At 36.1% G+C, this 24,288-nt stretch overlaps 4 protein-coding genes across 11 annotated transcripts in view; 2 read left to right on the forward strand and 2 right to left on the reverse strand.

Annotated features, from left to right (window-relative positions):
* The first annotated feature begins 948 nt into the window (after positions 1 to 948).
* Positions 949 to 5,364, forward strand: LOC105207851 (ras-related protein Rab-2). Its single transcript, XM_026130360.2, has 4 exons — positions 949 to 1,149; positions 1,908 to 2,047; positions 2,401 to 2,757; positions 3,201 to 5,364. The coding sequence occupies exons 1-4, from the start codon at positions 1,104 to 1,106 to the stop codon at positions 3,300 to 3,302; spliced, it is 645 nt and encodes a 214-aa protein (XP_025986145.1). The 5' UTR covers positions 949 to 1,103; the 3' UTR covers positions 3,303 to 5,364.
* An 892-nt stretch (positions 5,365 to 6,256) lies between these two features.
* Positions 6,257 to 15,863, reverse strand: LOC105201817. Of its 4 annotated transcripts, none has more exons than XM_011170390.3 (15): positions 15,725 to 15,863; positions 14,475 to 14,653; positions 14,143 to 14,347; positions 13,876 to 14,072; positions 13,557 to 13,788; positions 13,317 to 13,473; positions 12,998 to 13,229; positions 12,035 to 12,881; positions 10,356 to 11,350; positions 10,107 to 10,279; positions 9,508 to 9,927; positions 9,222 to 9,397; positions 8,881 to 9,128; positions 8,381 to 8,644; positions 6,257 to 8,290 (listed from the first exon to the last, which is right to left on the reverse strand). In XM_011170390.3, the coding sequence occupies exons 2-15, from the start codon at positions 14,612 to 14,614 to the stop codon at positions 8,116 to 8,118; spliced, it is 4,461 nt and encodes a 1,486-aa protein (XP_011168692.1). In that variant the 5' UTR covers positions 14,615 to 14,653; positions 15,725 to 15,863; the 3' UTR covers positions 6,257 to 8,115. The 4 variants fall into 4 exon arrangements, with proteins under 4 accessions (XP_011168692.1, XP_011168610.1, XP_011168455.1 ...); XM_011170308.3 differs by lacking the exon at positions 15,725 to 15,863 and adding an exon at positions 15,419 to 15,552 and having other exon boundaries at positions 6,713 to 8,290; XM_011170153.3 differs by lacking the exon at positions 15,725 to 15,863 and adding an exon at positions 15,032 to 15,207 and having other exon boundaries at positions 6,713 to 8,290.
* On the forward strand, positions 15,302 to 20,390 carry LOC105202087 (peroxisome assembly factor 2). Its single transcript, XM_011170509.3, has 7 exons — positions 15,302 to 15,533; positions 16,830 to 17,362; positions 17,526 to 18,014; positions 18,101 to 18,336; positions 18,413 to 18,818; positions 19,036 to 19,335; positions 19,445 to 20,390. Exons 2-7 carry the CDS (start codon positions 16,903 to 16,905, stop codon positions 20,059 to 20,061), a joined length of 2,508 nt encoding a protein of 835 aa, XP_011168811.1. The 5' UTR covers positions 15,302 to 15,533; positions 16,830 to 16,902; the 3' UTR covers positions 20,062 to 20,390.
* LOC105202310 (E3 ubiquitin-protein ligase CBL) overlaps positions 20,308 to 24,288 on the reverse strand; it is a 31,657-nt gene continuing 27,676 nt past the window's right edge. For 4 of the 5 annotated variants that reach the window (XM_011170951.3, XM_011170792.3, XM_011171098.3 and 1 more), the window contains exon 7: positions 20,308 to 23,960. In XM_011170951.3, coding sequence (XP_011169253.1) covers positions 23,329 to 23,960 — 632 coding nt within the window. In that variant the 3' untranslated portion in view covers positions 20,308 to 23,328. The remainder of the gene's footprint in view (positions 23,961 to 24,288) is intronic. The other variant, XM_011170868.3, reaches the window with a different exon arrangement.

Consider the following 24,288-nt stretch of genomic DNA (forward strand, 5'->3'; position numbering starts at 1 on the left):
CGCCAGCGATCGAGAGAGATAGGCGCGCGATCGCAAATTCTCTTGAAAAGTTTTAATTATCGCAAAGATTAATCTGTTTTGTTGATGCTTGAAAACGCTTTAAGATGCTTTAAAGCGCTCTAAAGATGAAATTAATTCAAATGATCAAGTCTATTTAAGTCCAGTTTTTATAAACTCTCGTTTTTTGTAAAACGTTCGCGGACAAAAAGAAACAAGATTGAAATTCATCGTTAACAAATGCTGCAATTTTTTTGTTTGCAAATGTATGTAACAAAATAATTAAATACATTTTAATTACAAAAATGTAAATTTCTATTTTCTTTTTATATATTTTAATGTACAAAATTTGATGTCCATTTTTTTATGCATGCGCGCTAATGGACCAATCAATTTCCTCATGTATATGGTTAAGCAGTTATGCATGTTTGTCTAGATAAGTCCTTATTTTCTTAATGTAAACAAACTAATTATTTTTTGTTGTCTAATATAAAGAAGACAAGATCAGAGACAATAAAATAGTAAAATATTTTGCGTCATATAATTCTGCTTGTTGATTTAATCTGTAATTAAATTAATCGAAGTTACACCTATGTCCCTTAATGTATATTAACTTTTATCTCGATTTTATTTACTCTTCATCTTTTATCAATTTTTACTTTTTTTAACGAGAATAATTGATTTTTTTCTTAGAATTAAAAAAAGATAACAAGTAAGCTAAAACGAGATATAAGTTAATCTACATTGGTAGAAGTAAACATGAAAGATCTCAAAAGCAGCATTAGGCAAAATTAAAAATCGAACGGCTGCGCGTCGCCGCGTTTTCTAGTAGATCTCAAGACGAGTCTTTTAACTCCCGACGTCGACCAATCGGTGATCGACGACCCGCACACGTCCTGACGACGTGTCGCGACGGTGGCGCAGGGGTTATCGGAAAGTCGAAGAGGCCGCGAGACGATCCGAGGCCTGCCGAAGCGCTCGCGTGACGTCATGCTGGAGCAGAAGAGATAAGAGACGGTCGTAGGAAGGGAGTTCTGTTTCCTGGTGTGTCTCTCGGAGCTGCGAAAGATTGTCCGCGCGTCTCGTCAGCCTCGCGTATCGTCGAAATGTCGTACGCGTACCTGTTCAAGTATATCATTATCGGAGACACAGGTAAATAACATGACGTGCGCGCGGGGCACCGCCGTGAAACGGAATCTTCGCCACCTTGTGCGTGCCTTCTACGTCGTCCGTGACAGGACCCATTGTTTTCGTTTCCGTGGCGCGCGACGATATCGCTGATTTGCGAATGCGAGAATAATTCCGCTTCGCGGAGGCTGCCACCAACAACGAGATTCTCTCGGCGCACATTTATTTCTTTTAAACATATATGTCGCGTGTCAGCGTACGTTTGATGCACTAAATTTTCAAGTACTTCTTATCTCGTGTCATATTGGCGTTTGATTTATTGTTGTTGCTACATACCGATTGATCTCTGTACGGTTTGACAAGCTATCATGTCGATTTCCATGTTAACGTCTATAAATAGCATGTCATACATTGTGTCTTATAATGGAATTATTCTACTGTTCTAGCTCTCTCTCTCTCTCTTTCTCTCTCTCTCTCTCTCTATATATATATATATATAAATCTTATATATTTTTCATTACATATACATTTGTAAAATACTGCTTTCATTTTATTTTCGTAATAAAATTTATAAAGTTTTGCAAATGCGGATTATTATATTAAACATTGGGCATAAAATTAAAAAATTATATAAGTGTAATATCGGAACTATATATTACATACAATTTAAATTTGTAGATATTAAAATAAGATAATATGCATAGAAAAATTTTGTATTCTTTATATATTTTATTACAGCTGTATTATAATATATATAAATATGTGATGTTATTTTTATATAGGAGTTGGAAAGTCCTGTCTTCTTCTTCAGTTTACGGATAAGAGATTTCAGCCAGTCCATGACTTGACAATAGGAGTCGAGTTTGGCGCTCGTATGATTACCATTGATAGCAAGCAAATTAAACTGCAAATTTGGGACACTGTAATTATTTAATTAATTTATATTCTTGTATTATTCTTGTATTAAAATCTTTTCATTATTACTCTTCATATTATTATTATTTATTAATAAGATATTAATTCTTAATCAGGAATTAATAATTAGTATTGATAAGTCATCATATTATTATTCATATAAAGAAGTTTTACGTAACTTTAAATTTTTATCTAAAGAAATATTTTTAATCATTATTGAACAAATCTTATTGCAAATTACATTTTTTAATTTTAAGTTTTAGATGATTTTAGATATACAAATAAACTTTTGTAAATTTTATGCTTTTTTTTATTGGGAGAAATAAATTGTTAATTATTTTATTGATTTACGTTTTGTAGGCAGGCCAAGAGGCATTTCGTTCAATAACAAGGTCATATTACCGTGGAGCGGCTGGAGCCCTATTGGTATATGACATTACACGTAGGGAAACTTTTAATCATCTTACGACATGGCTGGAAGATGCAAGGCAACATTCAAATTCCAATATGGTTATCATGTTAATTGGCAACAAAAGTGATCTAGATAGCCGAAGAGAGGTGAGAAGAGAAGAAGGCGAGGCTTTTGCGCGAGAGCATGGGCTTGTCTTTATGGAGACCAGTGCTAAGACTGCGGCTAATGTAGAAGAAGCGTTCATCAATACGGCAAAAGAAATATATGAAAAAATACAAGAGGGAGTCTTTGACATTAACAATGAGGTATTAATCCTTTTAATCTGCGTATTTATGTACAAGTTGGAAAAACAAAGACTTCATAATTTTATGCTTATCTGATTTTATCACTTTTCTGACATTTTAATTTATTATTTTTTAACAAAAGAAAATATTTTATATATTTATATATAATCATAAGACATATAGATGTTTGTTTATCTCATATTAGTATGAACTAAGATAAGGAAAAACAAATACCCAATGATAATATATAGTTACATATTTATCTCTTTATCTCGTTTTCTTTTTATTTTATTTTTACATTTTATTTGCATTGTTTTCTAGGTATATCTTTGAAACAAAATCAGATATTGTATTGTAAAACATTATATATATTGCAATAGGCTGTTTCTAAACTTATTTTAAAGTTTTATAATAAGTTTTATATTCTAAAGTTTTATAATTTTATAATAAATTGAATTGCACAGGCAAATGGTATTAAGATTGGACCACAGCATTCGCCAACAAGTCCTGGAGGTTTAGCAGGAACTGGTGGGCAAGGTAGTGCGCAGGGTGGTGGGTGCTGCTAGGGGCTGGGGCTTACCTGTCCACCGCTTCATCCTTCTCCGATCTGAATTGACCGTACTCCTGCTCTTCATTTTAATCTGTACACATTTACTTTGTACAACTTAATTTTGCGCATGTCGCGTCATGAGGTAACAAGTGACAATTGGTGTATTTATTAGTTAAAATAATCTTATACACGTATTAAATAGGATTATTGTAAGACGAAAATGTTATACATCACCAAAAACATGAAGCATTAATAAAGTCTTTATTTACAAATTAAACTTGCAAAGATATGAATCAAGTTACGTCATTTTTCAATAGATTTCTGGTGAATATATTTAATTCTAAAGCAAACAGACGTACTTTCCACAACTTAATATACAATCATTTATATAATCATTATATATATAACGATTTTCGTTCTTGCACATCACGTAATAGTTTTACTTTCTATACAAAATATGAGATATTATTTTAACTGGTATCTGTAATGTTCCATTAATTTTTATATAGAAACTTTTACATTTATTTAAGTATACATAATATAATTTAACTTTAATTACATTGTAAAGTTTGGCTAAAGGCTTGTCTCCCACTTTATGCAGCATGATGTGAAATAATTGTATCAAGTAATGTATTAATAATCGGGAGTGATAAAGCGGGAGAGGACAGACACTTCGCGCGATTTAATGTTTTATATTCGTTTACTATGTATTGTGTACTGTAATGTAATGTGCACTAATGATCAAAATTCCATCGGTAGTGGCTCATGGACGCTGATGTACCAGTTAAATTGATTTGACGTGATTTATACCTAATTACCTAAAATATTATATATATGTATGTATTGATGTATAAGATGATGATTATATAAAACATATTAATCAATGCCATCTAAAGGCCTATATTTAACCAGATTTATATTATATTCTACATAATAATTACCAAAAGATCTCTTATTGCATATATTGATTATTGGTATCATTATTTATGGTCTTTTTTGGAAGATGAAGACATTATTAGTGCTATAAACAAATCAAAAAGGTACATTTTTACACACAATTTATATTATAGTAATTAAAGAGTTTACTAATATTTAATACATTGCGCAAGAGTTATACATTTAAGTTGTTTAAGACCATAAATAAAGATATCAATACAAATGTGACAGTGATAATTTTACCTGTACTTTATCAAGATCCAAAAATAATTCCACTGTAATATTCTTATTTTTATTTTACAAAAATAAATTATAAATATTTTAAAATCTCAGAGACATGAGGCACAAATATTTTAATGATAAAATACGGATAGGCTTTAATAGTGCACGTTATTATATTTATTGAAAAATTTAATAGCAAGAAAAAAATTATGCATTAATAGTAATATTTCTCTATGAAATTATGACGAGACGCATCTATAAGCATATTATATATCTAATTAGTACAAATTGACTTCTCTGAGCATTATTATAATCAAATGTTTATATCTTAAATTATGAGCTTATATCTAATTGTTATGCCAAAGAATGTGTTAACAATGTATATCTCTTTTGCGCTTGTACACTGTAATAATGAAATAATGTACATTGGTTACAGGAAATTACATTCAATACATTTGATTTAGTATAATCTAGCGATTATTCTACACACAGTCAAAACTAATTGACGGCTTGTGATGTATTTTGTATGTATGCTTCGGGCATATCTTTTCAATTGGAAAATATATATGTGCACATTACTTATTGTCTCTGATCCTAGGATACGGCATGTAACGCAATTTTAGTTACCTTTTTTTTAGGAATATGCGATACAGTTAAATCAAACAGCGTGATTATGTTATAAAAAAATTTGACTAAAAGTTACAAACCAAAGGTCAAATGTAAATGATTTAATTGAAATTTGTAGTGTTTAACTTTACTACATTCAGCAATCGTGCAGATTTTATAGCGTAATTTTTGTTATTCGTGTGACAGTATAAATTTGCAACTTGCAGATAAATGTATGTACTTGCACTAAGTACTTATAAAAGTCACTTATACTAAACATTTTTAATTTAATAAATTTCCACAAATTATCTAAACATTGCTCAGTAATATTTCATGTTATTTTTAAATTGAAATTAATTAAATGATTTGGTAATAATTATTGCTTTTTATTGCTACATTATAAGAAGAAATTAAAATTATTGTATCACGAAAATAAACTAATTATATAGATTTGTGTAATTTTTTGAGATTTATATTTTTTTAATTATTTTCTTTATTTTCTTGTATTGGAATTTATTTGAAAAAATTGGAATTTCTATTTAAAAAATTTTATTTAAATAAATGAAAACATTCATTGATTTTATCAATTTATATAATTTTATTTATTTGAACATATAATTTAAAATTATTATGATTTATGTTCTATATTTAATATTGTACATTATTTTATATTTCATATTTAATTATTAAATATTATATCTCATTCTCATGATAGCACTGAATGAGATTTTTGTGTTAGAGAAATAAATTGAAAATTAAGCAATTTATTTAATGCGAATTGCAACTGTGAATCAATATTACCTTTATTAGATTATGCTGATCTACTCAACAATACTCCATGATGGACTATAATGGAAAATCAAGGACCTTTGAGGATTCTCGAATCTTCTGCTCCCATGGAGTATGTGGTAAATCATAACAATGATGATATCGATTATTCAGCTCGTGCCTCCGTCATTAAATACCTGTCACTGCTGTTATATGCTCGTAACGGCCATTTAAACGGGAAATAAAAAACGCTACTAGCTGGCTTTCTTTAAAACCTCAACGATTAAAACAAAGCATATTTGAGTAGATTCGACGATAGAAAGAAGAAAGTATACGCTTATAAGAAAGCGTGACTAATAAATGCTAATGGGTTTTATTGCGTTTGCTATGCTCTAAATAAAACGTGTAAATATGTTCGTTGCAAAAATGTTAGTCTAATTTATTACAAATACAGCATTTTTTTTTATTGTTATTCCGTTCTTTCTGTGGCCGTTTAACAGTTTAATTCTTCAATAGATCATCGGCTACATCCATCAAATTTCTGTTCCACTATGCTCTATCCGTTACCTAACTGCTATTCACTTGACTATTATTGTTTGTGATTGATTTTTTATATATAGACATATACAATCAGATTCCATTATATATCACCATTAAAATTTGAATTTTTCTTGAAGGCTCCATGAAAAGATCAGAAACTTTCCCAAACTATATTCTATATTAGATATTTAAAAAAAAAATTTAAGTAAAATATAAGCCTGCAACATTTACTCTTTCTCAAATATTTCTGATTATAAAATTAATAATGATAAAATATTTATATTTGCTCAAAATTAACGCTGAATTTTTATTACAGAGATTGTTTTATATTGATTAAATTAAATAACAGGAATATGTGTACGATATTGGAAATTCCGTAATATTTTACAAATCCATGTAAAGCTATTATACACATGAGGTTTTAAGATTGCAGGTAGATTGACATCATAACATGCAATTTTAGTGATCAAAGGTAAATCTAAATATATACGTGTATGCATGTGTGTGTGTGTGTGTGTGTGTGTGTGTGTGTGTATGCACACATATTTATATCGTAGTGTTATCGATTTTAATAAATGTATCTCACTTAATATCTCAACTGTTTTTAAAGCTTTATATGGGCTTTTATCTGAACATCATTCTTTTTCTTCACGTTACACAATTAAAATAAGGCATATTCTTATAAATTTTTAAACAAGAACGATAGGTTGTCGATTATAATTTATTTTATTTAAATATATACATACACTGGTCCCGTGTGTGTATGTATATATAATTTAATATTAATATTTACGCTTTAAGAGACAACCAAAAGTTCTTGCAATTCTTTATAAAATCTAAGATCAAAACGCAACTTCGACATCTTCCCATTCATTATGTTATGCACATATGTATATATTTAGGAAGTCTTAACTTACATACTACAGAAAAGGCCTGTTTAGTGGACACTCGAAAATAAGCCTGCACATATCCAAATTAAAACTGTATCCCTTATATATAGTACGTTGTCGTATGCCGCCGTTTGCAATAAAACTATTTCATTTCTCTTCATAATTAATGATATATTTGGGAAGAATGTTTGAAACAAACAGTTAACATCATTGACACGGTATATTTTCGTACATTTCGGAGAATATCAGAAAGCAAAATGAACTCGATGATAATAGAATCGAATGGCTTAGAGTCAAAATCTATTTTAAATATACAATGATTACATATACATTAATTATCTATACAAGGTACTCAAGTACTCAGTGCATGCATTTATGCACTTCTGCATGCCATCTTGCAAATTGAATCCATACCGTATCACACGCATATTGTACTATTCATTTTTACAGATTTAAAGTTTTGTGAGACTTTTTAATCATATCGTACAATCATTCCTTCGTAACGCGTGTAGCGAGCGCATGCGTTGTTTGAGAGCTAACAAGTACATTTCCAAAATCTCGACCGTTATAAATTTTCACATATCTCGCAAGTTTCTGAAACAATTTGGAGGGGTTAGACTCGTTGCACAGTGGTCCTAATAATGTCGATTATGTGCAAGCAACGAATATATATCGGTAAAGCCTCCACAAAGCAGGCCGTAAAGTGCATTTTTGTATGTTGTAACTGTGTAGATACATATATTTATCTCACTGTAGTATTAACTTCTTTATAATAAATAGCACAATAACATTAATGTTTCTTATTACACGTTGGTTCTTTGCTAAATATGTGTACACATTGGAACATATCATCAGATACAGCAAGCGTTATCGTTTGTTGAGGATATTGACGAAAGTACGAAATTTCGTTTGTGCCTCTGGCATTTGTGCCAGTGTCTCCTCCATTATGTTTCTTAATTTCGCTAAATCGGGCATTTTCTCGCACGATTCAATATTTAATAACTCCGTGAAAAATTGTTCCCAAGCGGCTTTCTTAGCGTATCTGTAACATCATAAGAAAGATACACAATGTTAAAATCTCTTCAACAAATATAACTCTTCTAAATTAGACATATGCTTATCGCATGTATACCTTGGCAATTTCGAGGCAATAAACCAACGGCCGCCTACATTAGATACTCTCATATAATTGCCGAATAATAAACAATGACTGGTCGCCGCTAGACAATACAAATCAGTCTGATATGTCCATGGTCTTCCAGTTTGCATTTCAATACATGTAAAATCTTCAGTTTTTATAACTTGCGTAAACGTTGTATTTTCTGGCAACAGTTTCATGTCTATGCTACATCCAAAATCTATCAGTTGTATAGTTGGTCTTACATCCTGCGTAGGTCTGTTGATAATTATGGAACAATTATAGCGATATAATAATTTAATTCTTTTAAAAAAGGATATTATAAAATTTTTAAAAATAATTACTAATTAAAATGTTCTCAACGATTTTGTTTCGTAGAAAATTAACATTAAAAAAAATTACATATCATATTATATCATATATATATATATAGATGATCAATGACTGTATTATTATCCAAAACAAAAAGTTACTAGAAAAAAAGTAATACTAACGGTCGCATTAATAAAAAATTATCTGGCTTTATGTCCCCATGTATTATTTGGCATTTATGTAAGTACTCCACGATTTGAAGCATTTCAATTGTGAAGAAAATAGTTAAAGCTTCCATCAAAGGTTTGCCAGTAGCAATTTTTATTTGATTGGTCACAGCTAATAACGTTCCGAACTTAGAAAATTCCGAAACTAGCACACTTCCATTGTTGGCCACATATGCCATCGTTACATCCATAAAACCACGTAACTGAAAAATAATATGTTATAAACAAATTAATTTGTTGTTAAAAAATCGTAAATAATGAATTAAAGTAAGAGATACACTGTATTTGTGTTATACCATATGTGGATTTGTGAGACGCGCTTTTATTTCTCGTACAATATAATATTCCCAAACCCATGCAGGCCTTTGTGTTTTAAGGGCAACAGTTTCGTTTGTTTGTAAATTGACCGCTTTAAAAACTGTTCCATACATTCCTTTTCCAAGGCACTTTTCCAAATCATACGCTTCGGTATCTGCACAATTGCAAGCATAAATATAGATTAATAAAAAAAGTTAAAAGTTTGTAAATGTTTCTCAATAACAATAAAGCATAAATCAGAATCTGCATAAATTGAATACTAACCAAGCGTAATCATGGTAGAAGGCACAATCTTATTTAAATTGATATCTATTCTTTTGTATCCATCTGCATGATGGGGTTGTGGAAATTTTAGATTTTTCAGTAGGCCAGCTATCAAGTTTTTATCAAATGGATTTATATCTCTCGATGGGAGCTCGAAACACTCTTCCTCTACTTGTTCCATAGGTTCATGCTCTTCACACTCCATGGTATCAATTTTTTTTGAATTGTCCTCTTCATTAAGTTGTAAATTGATAGACTTTCTTAGATCACAATTATTCTTTATCTCAGATGTGATTTGATCAACGTGTCGTTGTACTGTGCGCGGACTTTGAGCATGCACAGCCTGGATTTGCGCATACTGCTTCTGTTCGTAAGGTTGATTCACAGACAACAAGGACTCATTGGACTCCTCTTCTACAACTTTATATATAAAGTTAAACAATTTTCATATTTTTCAATAAAAGCTTAAGATATAATATTATTAATCACTTAATAGTAACTCACAAAAAAGAAGTGAATTTCAGAAAAACTTTAAATGTACACAGTTGTAAGAAATAAAAATATATTATACTTATTACTAACAAAATTGTTATACATACTTGTATCTACAGGTTCTTTAAAAGGAACCATATCTTCCCTCGTTAATGCAAAAGTCAGTCCAGTTGTTTTGGTATAATTACTGCTACCAGAACTGCTTGATACATACTCTCGTGTGGATTCCAATATCACGCTTAATTTATCATCACCTTCGGTATTAGGTATTTCTGCAACTCTGTTCAATATAAATAAAAATTAAATTAAAAGTCCCATTACATGTATTTTCAAAAAATCAAAAAATTAATACATACGGCTGAGACACAGTATTCTGATTTGAAAATTGTGAGTCATCTTTCATTCTGTACTTGAAATGATTGGTCATTGGAGTAGAGCTTGTTAACGGCGCATTAAACGCTTCTGTAAAACACGTCTCGTTGGTAGCCGAAAGAGGAGCTATACCTAAGCTTTCGTCAATATAAAGGTTATTCTCGTCCGGTTTGGGTATCATATTTTCTTCAAGCGGGCCATTATAATCCACAATGATAGCATTCTCTTTGTCTTCTGCACTTTCGAGATATTTAATATCTTTACGATTCATCCCGGGCGATTTGATGTAGGGTAACTCGGGTGGCATTCTGTATGGTTTGCTCGTTTCAATATCAGGATCAGTATAAGGAGAGAAATGTAATTGTTTCTGCGAATCTATATTCTGTAGCATAGAGGCTTCCATTGATGTTGGATATTGTTGATAACTGATATCATGGGACAACATGTTACTGTAAACGGGATGCTGCATATGTTGCATATGTTGATGCATATGTTGCGGTTGCTGAGAATGTAGAATATGTTGATTATGGGGAGACTGATGATTGTGCGGTGACTGGTGATGATTGTGTGGTGACTGGTGATGATTGTGTGGTGACTGATGATGATTGTGTGGTGACTGATGATGACTGTGTGGTGACTGATGATGATTGTGTGGTGTCTGATGATGATTGTGTGATGGCTGATGATTATGTGGTGATTGATGATGATGATGATGAGGAGGATTATGTGGAGATTGGTGATGATGAGTGTGAGGAGATTGATGCTGATGAATATGTGGAGATTGATGATGAGGCATTTGGCTGTGAGATGGTTGTAAATGTTGCGGATGAGAAAGAGATTGATGATGCACAGCATGCATTTGCTGATGCGGTGGAATCAACTGCTGATGATGTTGCGGATGCTGCTGATGTTGGGAATGATGCTGATGTTGAGGATGATGCTGTCGAGGATGCGACTGCTGCACTTGATCATGATGTTGCTGTAATCAAAAAATTCGTATTATTTTAGATCTTTTTCAAACACCAATATTTTACTTTTATTATTTTAATATCTCGTTCAATCTAAATGTATGTACAAAACAAAAGCAGCAAAAGTATTTATATGTAGAATATATAGTAGTGAATCAAAAATACGCGACTGTTACTTCGTCTACATTTTTCAACAGCATAATAGACATTTATGATACATTATATTATATTGAAAATATTTTAAAACAATTTTTTTCATTATATAAAGTTAGACCATGTTAGCAATATTTTTGAAGTTAGTAATTTTTCATTTTCTATAATAGACAAATTGATTAATAATATGTATAAAATAGTAACGCTGTAATCACAATAACTCAACTAAATATTAATAATGTATTTTTATATTGTAATTGTTTTATTGCTGATTTAACTTTCGGTATACACATAAACAAAAAAATGAGTAAGACATGATTTTCGAAAAAAACCCAGTCTTCATAATAATTTCTTTTATTTTACATCTTTCATATTTAAATCCTCTTAATATGCATAAGTTGTTTGTTTTTGAATAACATCCAAAAATGGCATCAATGTCTACTAAAAAATAAATAATGAAAAATTCAAATCGCATGTTCTTTTTGCTCGCAATTGTATTTAATATAAAAGCAAAGTATATGTTTCATAAATTCTTTTTATACCTGCATCTGATAATGATAACTGTTTTGCAAATTGTGATTCCCATATGCAACATGCTGATCCTGACCAGAATAAGTATGATAACTTTGATGATTTTCTTGATCATTATAAACCTGTACATTGTATCCTTGATGCTTATTACTAGACATCGCATGTTGAGTCATAGAGCTATCCATGTGTATGTCAAACGGCAATTTGTTTCTTGAATCTATCATTCTGGATGCGACGAGAGGACTACGAAAACGCGAAGCAGCATTAGCGGCCGCATCTGGGGATTGCCATAAATCTTGCACAACCGAAATAGCTTCCTTCGTGTTTACAGTGAGACTCTGTCCGAGCAAATGTTCCTCATTGTCAACAGCTAAAGATGAAGTATGATGCTGATGCATAAAGTTTGTCGATTGTAATTTCCGTTGTGCATTCAATTCCGCTTCTATTCGTTGTCTCTCGGCTTCGAGTCTCTCGGCTTCGAGTCTCTCTGCTTCGAGTCTCTCAGCTTCTAGTCTTTCAGCTTCTAATCTCTCAGCTTCTAGCCTCTCGGCTTCTAGTCTCTCGGCTTCAATTCTCTCGGCCTCTAATCTTTCTCGCAATTCCCTTTCTCTTTGCTCAGCTTCCTGTCGTTGAGTCTCTAAAACCTGATTCTCGACTTCGTACTGCCTTTGCAATTCTTGTTGCTCGACCTGAAGTCTTTGCCTATTGATCTCAGCTTCTCTTCTTTGCTGATTGAGCTTCTGCTCTTCCATTTCTCGTAGATGATACATGTTCTCATAATTGTTAAGTTGGGGTCCATCGGTCTCACGTAAACAAATCATCGACATTTCATGTTTATTTTCCAAAAATTGTACTCTTCTGTAAAATATATTGTATAATTATCATGTGTGTATAATTATCATAATTGATAGCCTATTCAAATAATGTTTTACAAGATGTACGTTGATCAAATAATTTTCTTACAAAAAGTATACCTTTCCAAATAAAGCTGTGCTCTAATTTCTTCCATACTACGATCGGCATTATCGGCGTAAACTAACTCTTTGGGATAATGTGGTTTTTGTACAATATTTGGATCTATTGGATCTGCTACATATACCGGTACTCTTAAACCATCATGATATTTACTACCATCATAAAAAGGTACATGATTTGGGAATAATTTAATTTTTTCCATGTTATCATCATCATTCTGATCTTCGTGAACTGAAAGTAAATAAAGAAATTTTTTTATTGCCTTTATACAATAATTTGCCGTTTTAATTTGATGTATGTTAAATAGACAAATCTAACTTTTAAAGCCCGCTTTTACAGTAGGAGCTATCAATAGACCTCTCTTGCTTCCACTATTCCATGGTCCAGGCTTGATGGTATTTTCTTTATGTACCATATCCTCTATAGGCACATGATCTAATATGCTTGAACTCTTCATTTCTTCAGGTATGTCATCCTAAGTTATAAAGTAACACTATTACAATTTACTTTCAAAATACAATAGGTTACATTGTACTACAGTTGCTACATGTATCTTACTTGATATATTTGTATTTTAGAATTGGGCTTTGTATTCTGTGTAGATGAAATCTGAGGTACAGTCCCAGGATAATAATCGCGCACACGGTGACCTGTTCGCACAGTGCCGACTTTTTTACCAGCTCTTATCGCTCTTAAGGAACTGAAAGCTTGGCGTTGTTCATATAAAGAAACGTCGTTTCTTTCCTCAATACGCCCAAGTGTTTTGCGTGCCACAGCAAATTGAAAATTTCTGTGGAAGATGATGAAAGTTTTAATATCACATAGAACAAATTGTCTTTTATTTAAGATATTTTATATGAAAAACAGCAATTCATACTGATGAGCATGACTTAATTCCTCGAATGGTTCCGCATGAACAGATAGTCCCATCAAGTAAACTTCATCTGCACGTTTGTCATCCTCAATTTGCTCTAATTCAAAAGCCCAGGCCCTGTACATGTCTGCTACTGTAGTTCCAATACCACTGCTGTGCAACAACTGATACAATTCCAAAGGATTCTTTTGCATACTTATCTAAAAACCAAGCCTTTATTAGTATATATAACCATACATAATTGATATACTTGAATAAAATATTGCTTACATAATTAATCCATAAACGTATAAATCTGCGATCTTGATGATATTTTACATCTTTTTCAAACGTCGCTAAACACTGCTGCAAGAGTCTTCCAATATGGGATTCGTGTCCACTTTTTGGATAACTCTGTTCCACCCAGAGAATATACTCGTACCAATTCTCTAAAGGATCCTCTCCTTCGTAATTCTTAATTGCATCCTCATGCATCCTAAATGAATATATATTATTAGAAATAATTATTTTAAACAATTTTATAAAAGATATATTCCTCATTTTTGTGATTACATTAATTCATGTATGCAAATATATTTGATTCTGTGGTTTAGAATACTCACTGTTTCTCATGTAGCAACAACTGCTGTGCATCCACATCCTCTTGTGCCCTCAATGCAGTTCCCAATTGAGTAGCATTCCGTCCGTACCTTAACGGCTGGATGTTCTCCTTGCAAAGGGCTATCACCGTCGCAGGGTCCATTTCTGATCGTTATTTTTATTGTTCAGACTTCCTTATACACTGATAAAAGAACAAAAAGTTCCACAATTAACGCAAACAGTAGCGGATTAAGTTCAAAAGCATCCCAATCGACCACACGACTATACACGTATAAAAATATAAACATTCTTTACGATTGTCAATGGAGCAGGGAGGGATGCGCGATACGTGAAGGGCGGGGGCACAGCGGAGGCGATTATTACTTTCCCAAATAGCGGAATGATCGAGGTGTCGGGCCTGCGGGCACCGATCCCGAGAATCGTCGCGAAGAGGAACTTGACACTTGTCGACGGTTCGACGTCGACGTTGCAGGCATAACACGACAGCCGCAGAACTGCTCACGGCGCGGGAATTGGCCCGCGTTCGGAGTCGGGGGGACGCGTGCACACCCTCGCTTACCGCAAGCTCGGCATAACAGCCCCACGATCCGTGGCCGGACCTTTAAATTCGAACGAAACTCTCCTCCGAAAACTCCAATAAGGACGCTATCGGACTAAGGATTAGGTTAGGTTCACGCTTTAACGGCTCGAACGGAGAAGACGCAGGGAGAAGAGGGGGGAGGAGGCCGCCACCAACGGTTTTAACTGTCCTCGGTTACAATGGAGCTCTCGATGTTTCGTCCCGCTGCGCCTCGCCCCATCCCGCGTTGCCGCGCGCGTTGTCTCTCGCGCCGGCAAGTGGCGAAATCTCGATCCGCGGATCGACGTGCGCTGCTTGGCAGCGCGAAGTCAGCCGCAGTTAACCGCGACCGACGACACCGTCCTGCCGTCCGCGCGCCAAATTTACCAATAACACGGCCGTCCGCCGAGGGACGACCCGAACATGATGATCCTACGAGGATAGCTCTCCTGCGCGCTACTGCTCCTATAGCAACTCGGTTAGAGAGCGGGGCCGAAATTGGGTACGTCAGTGATTCTCAACCGAAACGAACGAAACAAATCCGTCGACGTGATTCCGGTCGCGTCCGCTCACTCCGACGATTGTCTGGCGGCGTGTTGCGAAGGGACCGATTTTCGCAATCGTTCATTCGCACAAACGTAAAATGCCGCGTTTCGCATTCGTGACACCCGATTCGATGAAAATCCCATATACCATTTTGGTCAATTTCAATTTCTACTTTCGACTCTTTCTCTCTCTCTTTGTCTTTCTCCGACTCTCCTACCACGGCTAATCAACGTTTAAACGTAACCTCTAATGTCGCTCCATGGCGATCGTTACATGGCGGATTTCACAATCATGGATGAGTTTTTGAAAGATCGCCATTTTGAATAATTTATATGTAATGTGTTAACGGTAGAGGAGTAAAGAGGGAGAAAAAAATGAAGAGAGTCTTTACAATACCACTTTTCTTGCGCAACGTTTTTTTCTTGAGGGACATGTGTACTATTTATAAATCTTTATGTTAACTGTCGTAGCTTGAAAAGAAATAATTATAGAACAACGTGACTCGCATTTTTGTTTGCACACTCGCGAAGTTGACATCTTATCGAACGATATCTCGCTCTGCATTCTTTGAAGAGCTTTAAAAGTCGAATTGTTGCACTTGTTGCGATTTAAAAATTGTCATAAATATCCTTGATAGAAATCATTAGAAAAATAAAAAGACAATTTTCGAGAAGGAAAATGAAAACGTCATCTGCGCGGGAAAGTCTCAACGAGCTTGCAGCAAAGACCGATTAACTTTCGTCCAATAAATCTAACATTACTGATACCGAAAGAATCAAAGTAGCCAAGAAATTTTTGGGATGCGCTTAGCAGTAATTTATATTTAAAATAACATAAAATAATCAAGGGTGTGTAGTAACTTTAATTAAAGAGTTCAACGTAATAAAGTTAAAAAATTAATAACTTTTAATTTAGTTAATTTTAAATGATTTAATTTTTAACTTCAATTAGTTATTTTTTAAAACACAAACTTTAACTTATTAACTTTTTTCTTAAGTTAAAAAATTATCTGTTTAAGGAAAAAGAACATTTATAGAAGAAAAAATACATTTCACAAATAGTGTTTTTAAAACAGAAAAGGAATTTCGTAATTTAAAAATTCAAAAAAAAATTTTTTTTAATTTCTTTGTTATCTGGTACTATTATTTAATTCATCATAATTCTAACAAAATATACTATATTATTTTAAAAAAAGTTTATAGGTCTCTATTCACAATATCAATTTTTTAATTCTGTTTTCTTTTAATCTCAGGTTCGTGTTTACCAAAGGATTTACGAGGCGATATTGTAAATCTAGACAATTTAGACAATCCTGTATATAAACCATGTACGAAACACGCGAGAGGATGCTTTCTGCGTTATTATACTATAAAAGAATTGTAAGACAAATAACGAGCACCTTGATGCGAAGAAATCCACATTACGTGCTGAGCTACGTTTTTCTGGAATATTTGCACCGTAGACTCCAAAGAATATTCAAGCAAATACTCAAGTGGGTCGCATTGCCAGATACAGCTTTCAAACGTATATTGAACGACCTGGAAGTTAGACCGAATGAATACGTCGATCGTGACTCTTGTGCAGTGGCAAACGTACAGCTCTCGGGGAAATCGCAGAGTTCCGCCTGGGTCAATGTAGGCTCGATGATGTCAATGGCGAAATACAAATTAATGATTATATCCGTACCGGATATCAGTGAGAACACTGTTCTCATCTCTGAAATGATGGAGCACAATCTGCGAAATGCTCTTTGCTGCGAACAATTGGACGACTCGTGTTTCATACGTAAGAATCTGCAGCTAGCTTACCAGATTTCCAATTTAAATTTTAAATTGTTTACATCTTATGACAACCACACGATTTTCCCGCGATTCTCATTTTCAACGTCGCCGCGGGCGCTCATAAACCAATGCATAATTAATTATTAAATTGCGATCTCTATTTTCAGTGCCGTTGGAAGACGACGTGGTCGAATTTGCGACTGAAATGACAATATCCTTAATTGGCAATCCACATGACTGCGTGAACGAAATGTTGAACGTCTTGGTAAAAAATTACTTTTTGCATCCCCGATTTTTGCACGTGAACGACGTATTTAGGATCGACGCGAAGGAACATGCTCAGGATCTATTTTACTCGTCCGGTTCTCCGGGAATCTCCGCGAAGTATTTTACAGTTAGAGCCCTGAAAGTGAATCACAACGGACATAGCAATAACATAAATAGTTGTTACGTTGTACTTGGAGATACAACGTTCATTCAGGAAACGCAAGTCTTATACGATTACATCCCTCGGGAACGTATTCACTCGCTTACCGACAGCACATTTTTACGGCGGGATGAAACGATGCAAAGATTGCTAAATCACAAATATCCTTCAGCCCTAATGGAACCCTTGGAATATTTGGAATCTTGCATTATGCCATTTTTAAAAAAGGGTAAACTTGTGCGCACACTTGATAACGTTCGAATCGCTATAATAAACGCTGTCGACGTTCTTCTTATTTCTTATTTCGTTGCATAGATCTTGCAGACGTCCAGTTAAATGTAAGACCGGTATTTCTTGTGAAAGGACCACGGGGATGCGGTAAACACGAATTAGTGCGAGCAGCATCCAAAAGACTGGGATTAAACTTTCTCGATGATGACTTCGTGGAGGTGCAGACTTTAACGTCGGCGCACACCGAAATTAAGCTTCGCGCAATGCTTGCAAATGCAGAACGTTGCGTACCATGTATATTGTATTTAAATAATATTCAAGTACGTTGAAGAAAGTAATATCGTGTCAAATTAATGTTTTATATTTTTGATCGTGAGTTAAACGACGCTTTCGTAGGTATTCGGTAAAAATGCTGAGGGTCAAAAGGACGAAAGGGTCATTTCCGTCTTTTCAACAGAGATCACTGCGTTATACAACAAACGCCGGAAATTCCCTGTGATTATCGTAGCTGCATCGGACGAGACTGACATACCCGCGGAACTGCAACGGATATTTATTGAGACGATTCACGTGAAGAATTTAAATCAGAGCAAACGAACAGAACTAATATCTTGGCTGCTGGCCAGCAGGAATCTAACGACTACCGCGAATCTATCAAAAGTAGCTGGGCTTTGCTCAGATTTTAAATTCGCAGACTTCTTAGCGTTGTTATTACACGCAGCTAAATTTCGGTGCAAATTAACGTCGCGTGATCAGAAATGCACGTTTACCCTGGAACAAGAAGATTTTGATCGAGCTTACGGTACAATTATCTTGCAATCAATTTTAACAAGATCAAAAGGGTTTAAAAATACTCAAATAAATTGTTCTTCGAGCGGTATAAACGTTAAAAAACTCCATTTTTCTTAAATTATGTTTAATATATTTTTTTCTTCATGTAACAGATTTGATCTTGCTAAACTTGGAAGTAACAACATTTTGTTTCTCATGCAAACAATATAACAAATATATCTTCGCAGAATATATGCAATCCGTGTACTCCGATAGTAAAGGTGCCCCACGTGTACCGGAAGTCCACTGGGAAGACATAGGCGGTTTGGCGGAATTAAAACACGAGATTATTCGCAGGATTCAGTTACCTTTGTTGAACGCTTTCGGATTTGGACAATCCGGATTATTATTATATGGCCCGCCTGGTACCGGGAAAACTCTTCTCGCTAAAGCAGTGGCAACAGAATATCAGATGCACTTTTTGTCGATTAAAGGTCCGGAAGTGCTAAATATGTACGTCGGTCAGAGCGAGAAGAACGTGAGAGAAAGTACGTTACTGAAAAAAAATGAGAAGGCTGTAATAAAAATATCTAACAAAGAATTCATCATTTTGATCAAGTTGCAAAGTAATAAATAGCTACTTTCATTGTCTTGCAGTTTTCGAACGCGCGCGTTCCTCGGCTCCTTGCATCATCTTTTTCGACGAGTTGGACTCATTGGCACCCAACCGAGGTAGAAGCGGAGACAGCGGCGGTGTAATGGATCGCGTGGTCTCTCAGTTACTTGCCGAGATGGACGGCCTTGAGGAATCCGGTGGCATATTCATCATTGGAGCCACGAACAGACCCGATCTCATAGATCCCGCGCTGCTCCGACCAGGTAGATTCGACAAGATGCTCTACGTCGGCATCCATTCCGACCGCGCGTCCAAGCTCAGCGTCTTGGAGGCGCAGACACGTAAATTTGAGTTCCGAGAGAGCGGACAAGAATTGGAACAAGTCGTGGATCAATTGCCCGAAAATATCACTGGCGCGGACTTGTATTCAGTCTCTTCCAACGCATGGCTGAACGCCGTACGCGAGATGCTTGCAAAGCATCAAAAAACTGAGAAATCCAATAAGAATTATTCCGTTGAAGAGGAAGGCGTGATTAAGGATAATGTTATTGTAGAATCGCGCCATTTTTCAGATGCTATTCGCGACTTGGTACCCTCGGTTACTGATGAAGAGATAAAAAGATATAACAAAATGCGGATAGAATTATCATCGTCGTAATTTTATAATTGTTTTCCAAAGTACAGTACAAAATATATTACTAGTTACTCTCAGAATATTTTGATATTTCAAATAAATTAAATTGATTGTCTGCGATGACAGATTTACACTGCGTTTATAATGAATCTTGTGCCAAAGTTTTTAATTCTTATAGAATATATTGTACATATTGTGTGTATGTGCACTCACAGGTATCGAGTTTGTCTGTGAAAAGGTACGATCTCAACGTAATGAAACAACGCACGATGTTATAAACGACATGTTATTTTATTTTGAGAAGTATGTAAAACAATTTTTACAGCGAATAATTAAAACGAAGAAGGAGTCAATTACGTTCGTTATGTTATTTCCGATTGCGTATCATGTCGATTAACATTACTCCGCGTATTTGCATTAAATCCTCAGACGTTAACGCGCGACGAAAAGCGCAAAGGTGTCGGAGCCTTTGTCCCGTTTTCCGAGGCACCAGAAAACATACCTTGAGCGCTTTTCATGCGCGTGCTCGGTATCTTATACAGTACACAACGATCAGAATATACAATGTAGAAAAATAGGACACCTAATCTCACCGGATGCACCCGTGCGAACGTCGAATCCGAAGATGGAGGCTAAAAATTCTTCTCAGAGAGTGGAGCGTATTGCGACTGATGTCATTTATAGGTGCACAATAGGAAGCGAATAAAATTATCGGGTGCATCGGTTCTCATATCGGGATCGCACGGTAAATTTCGATATTCACGATTCTCCCGAAACATTATGACCGTCACTCGGAGTTTTGCAAGATGAACTATTCTCGCTTTTCGTAACAGCACGCGACGCTCCGGCAAGACGCGCGTCTTTGCGATAAGAAAGAAATTCAACAGGAGCATGAATATCGTATCTAAATATATATTAATTATACTACACGATGGTTCGCCTTGTTTCTGTGTGTATGTGTGTATGCGAAATGCGTTAGAAGGATCGTTAAACACGTTTAACGAGCGATATACCTGATAACGTTCTTCGTACATACATCGGACGATCACATCGTATACCTTTGGTATAATCGCGAGGTAGTAATTATAACTTTTCGCCGTACAACCGTCGCACAGAACAGACGCAGGACGGTTGCATCGTCGTACCAGAATTGATCCGCAAACGCCTCCTTGTCGTCACGACGAATGATCGCTTTTGCAAGCTGGCAAAGCCGTACAGCAGGATTCGGCTATATCGTTCATATCTTATCTCGCTGTTTAGATCCGCCTCTTCGCAGGACAAAACGATTATGCATTATGTTTGAGCATCTACCGCAAAGGCGTAAATTAATGTAAGCTTGATGTATCTCGAGACGGCATTAGTCTCGACTCAACGCGACCGTACAACAAACTTTCTTTTCGTCATCGCCAAGTTATCGTCGTCTTGAACACTATCGTACTTGTTTTCGAGTATTCGCCATTATAATCCGTAATATATACGATCTTATAGTGTATTCGTAACTTCCCCGAGAATCGCGCGCGGGTGCATCTTCATCTCGAGGTCGTCAGAGCTGTGAACTTTTGATATTCGGCACATTGCTTTTCCGCGTCCGGAATTCGATTCCGACTATTTTCCTCCTCTCCTCTACGTTGATACTCAGCGCTGTGAGAAGCCGATGAGTATCACACACGGTGGATACGGCGTAATTTGCGTAAGCGCGTGTTCGCCGCGTGTGCGAGTGGAATAAACGAAAAGCTCCGCGTAGATTCGGTTCTAAGAGGTGCCAAATCTTGTGCGCATTACTCTCTAAGGCTATCGTGCCTCGACGTAGTTCTCTCAGCTAGGATCAGAAATCACGAATGTGGATTAACAATTTTATACACCTGAATCGTTATTTTGTCGCATTTATCCTCTCCGAGGTATCTTGCGTGCGTGTAAACCACGCAGCACTAACGTGTGTGGAGGACATTATACATAATATATTACTAATACATTAAATAGCGATATACATATATATATAACTACTTTGATGAAAGAACGGTATAGATTAGGGATTACAAAATTAGATGCCAGGCATTTTTCGTCTAACATACTTTCAGTACTATCGTTATACATTCATATAGCGAAGTGATCTCTAGCGAACCAATGCTCTATGTAGAATATATCTTAAACGGATGTATATGTTCGTTACGTCGGTTAAACGGGTAGAACATTGTATTGCCTTCGATTGAATGCGTAATTTTCTAAACACATTTTCGATCCCGGAACAACGCGACATCGACCGCGCGTTCGTTGTGTCGTGAGAGATACGCTCTATATAATACAAAATGTGGAAAACGAACGACCGAAGACATTCGAGGAGCGTTTCCACGTATGTACGTGCAAGAGAAATCTCTTTGCGCAAATATACAATTAATCTTTATCTTAAGTATATCGAGGAACGAAGTAGTGACTACGCCCGGTAGGGAGATTACTATGAGGAAAGTATGGGACACGCTATTCTGCTCTCTCGTGCTACATGTGTGATTCGTGAAGAAATACTTCGGCAGCCGCAAGTTTTGTCTTTGGTCGGTCGTCGCTTTTTATTTACATCGCCGCGAAATCACGCGGTGCGAACAGTCTTTCCTATGCGTCGAGAAACGAGAGCGTCTGGAGCCTCGTTAAAGGCCGCCCGAAACTCGGGCATGCAACGAGGAGAAATCCGTGAACGATGCACGATGTTTCGAAGACCCATTTCGGAATTTCTCTACGGTTCTCCACGATGACTCTTTCAACGCTCACTATCCGTTTGCAAGCGTGTGTCTTTTCCACTCGTTTTAAGACGTAAAATGGAACACCGACGATATCGCACTAACGTGAGGAGACGTTCGGCGAAAACGCGCGGATTGTCTGCGAAAGCATCAGAGATGAGACTTGCAGGAGTTTGCGCGTATTCCCTGTCAAAAGTACCGTCTGGCAGGTAAGGCCGGTCATGAGACCTCGGTGTTCGGCCCTGCGATTAGATCAATCATATGTATTTTTTTTAATTGTAATTATTTTCGGTCTTGTATTGTAATAAACAATCTGATATTTTAGATGCGTGATACACGAAGCGCGAGGGACGACACCGACATAAATTGATTTATTCGGATTATACTCGTCATCCAAGCGGAGTGGTTCGCCATTCAGCATAAGCCGAGTTAAGGTATTCGAGAGCCCGAAAGGGAAGTACTTTTCCGAGATTCACTCTTCACGGCTTGAACGTATGCCGTTCATAGCGCTTCGTATTCGCCAACACATTCGTTGCGACTGATGCCGTTTATTTGTACCTGGTCAGGAAGATTTCGTGGCAAACTCGTGCAATATATCACACGCCATCTCGAGATCGTTCCTGGTGATGCCGAGCGCCCTGATCACAGCATCCTGCGCGAAACCGAGCGCCGTCAGCCTCGTGATATGCTCGACGTTGACGTTCTCATACGCCGCCGACTCCGGTTTGGTCACCGCTCCGCCACCGCCGCCGCCACCGCCACCCGGATCATCCCTCGCCCTCATCAGTGCCGTGAGACGTGCCCTGTTTGCCTCTAGGTTGATGTTCTTCACGACGTGCTGACTCGTGCCGCATATCACGATCGTGTTCTCGTAGTGATGGTCCTGACGGGTGCCACTCTCTTTGCTAGCTTTCGGCGGCCGCGGCGCCGACAAAGGTGGTGGTACCGGGGGCACATTGTTACTCGGACCCCCGGTTTGACTCGTCGTCGAGCTGGTCGCGGAGGCGCGAGACGCCTTCTCCGGCAATGTCGGCGGCGGCTGCGGCTGTCGCTGTGGTGTACCCGTCGCGTGATTTCCGTGGGGCCGGCGTGGATGAACCCTCACCACCGTCGTCGGTGGCACGGGCGGTATTGGCGGCACCGACGACGGCGAGGACGCACGATGCAGCATGTCGTATCTCGCCTCCGTGTTAACTGCAAGAATCGAACATTTTTATCTTGCCTTCCAAACAATAAATACTTGCGCGTCTTTGCGCGGCGTCACGATTTGTGCTTATGTTGCAACAAACTAGCTATAACACTCATCTGTACACTTTTTGAGAATTGTAGAGATGAGAGCTGCATATATTACCGCATAAAATAACTTGCATTAGAGTACATAGTCCAATTACTATACATAACACTATCTCGAACATTGAAAATTCGATCCTGCTTTTTTAAATAAAAGATTAATTTTAGTAACAAGATAGATTAAAAGATTTTAATGAAACATTGTAACAAGTCTCCTTAGAAATTTATATAA

This window comes from Solenopsis invicta, chromosome 7 (genome assembly GCF_016802725.1).
Source record: "Solenopsis invicta isolate M01_SB chromosome 7, UNIL_Sinv_3.0, whole genome shotgun sequence".
NCBI lineage: Eukaryota > Metazoa > Arthropoda > Insecta > Hymenoptera > Formicidae > Solenopsis > Solenopsis invicta.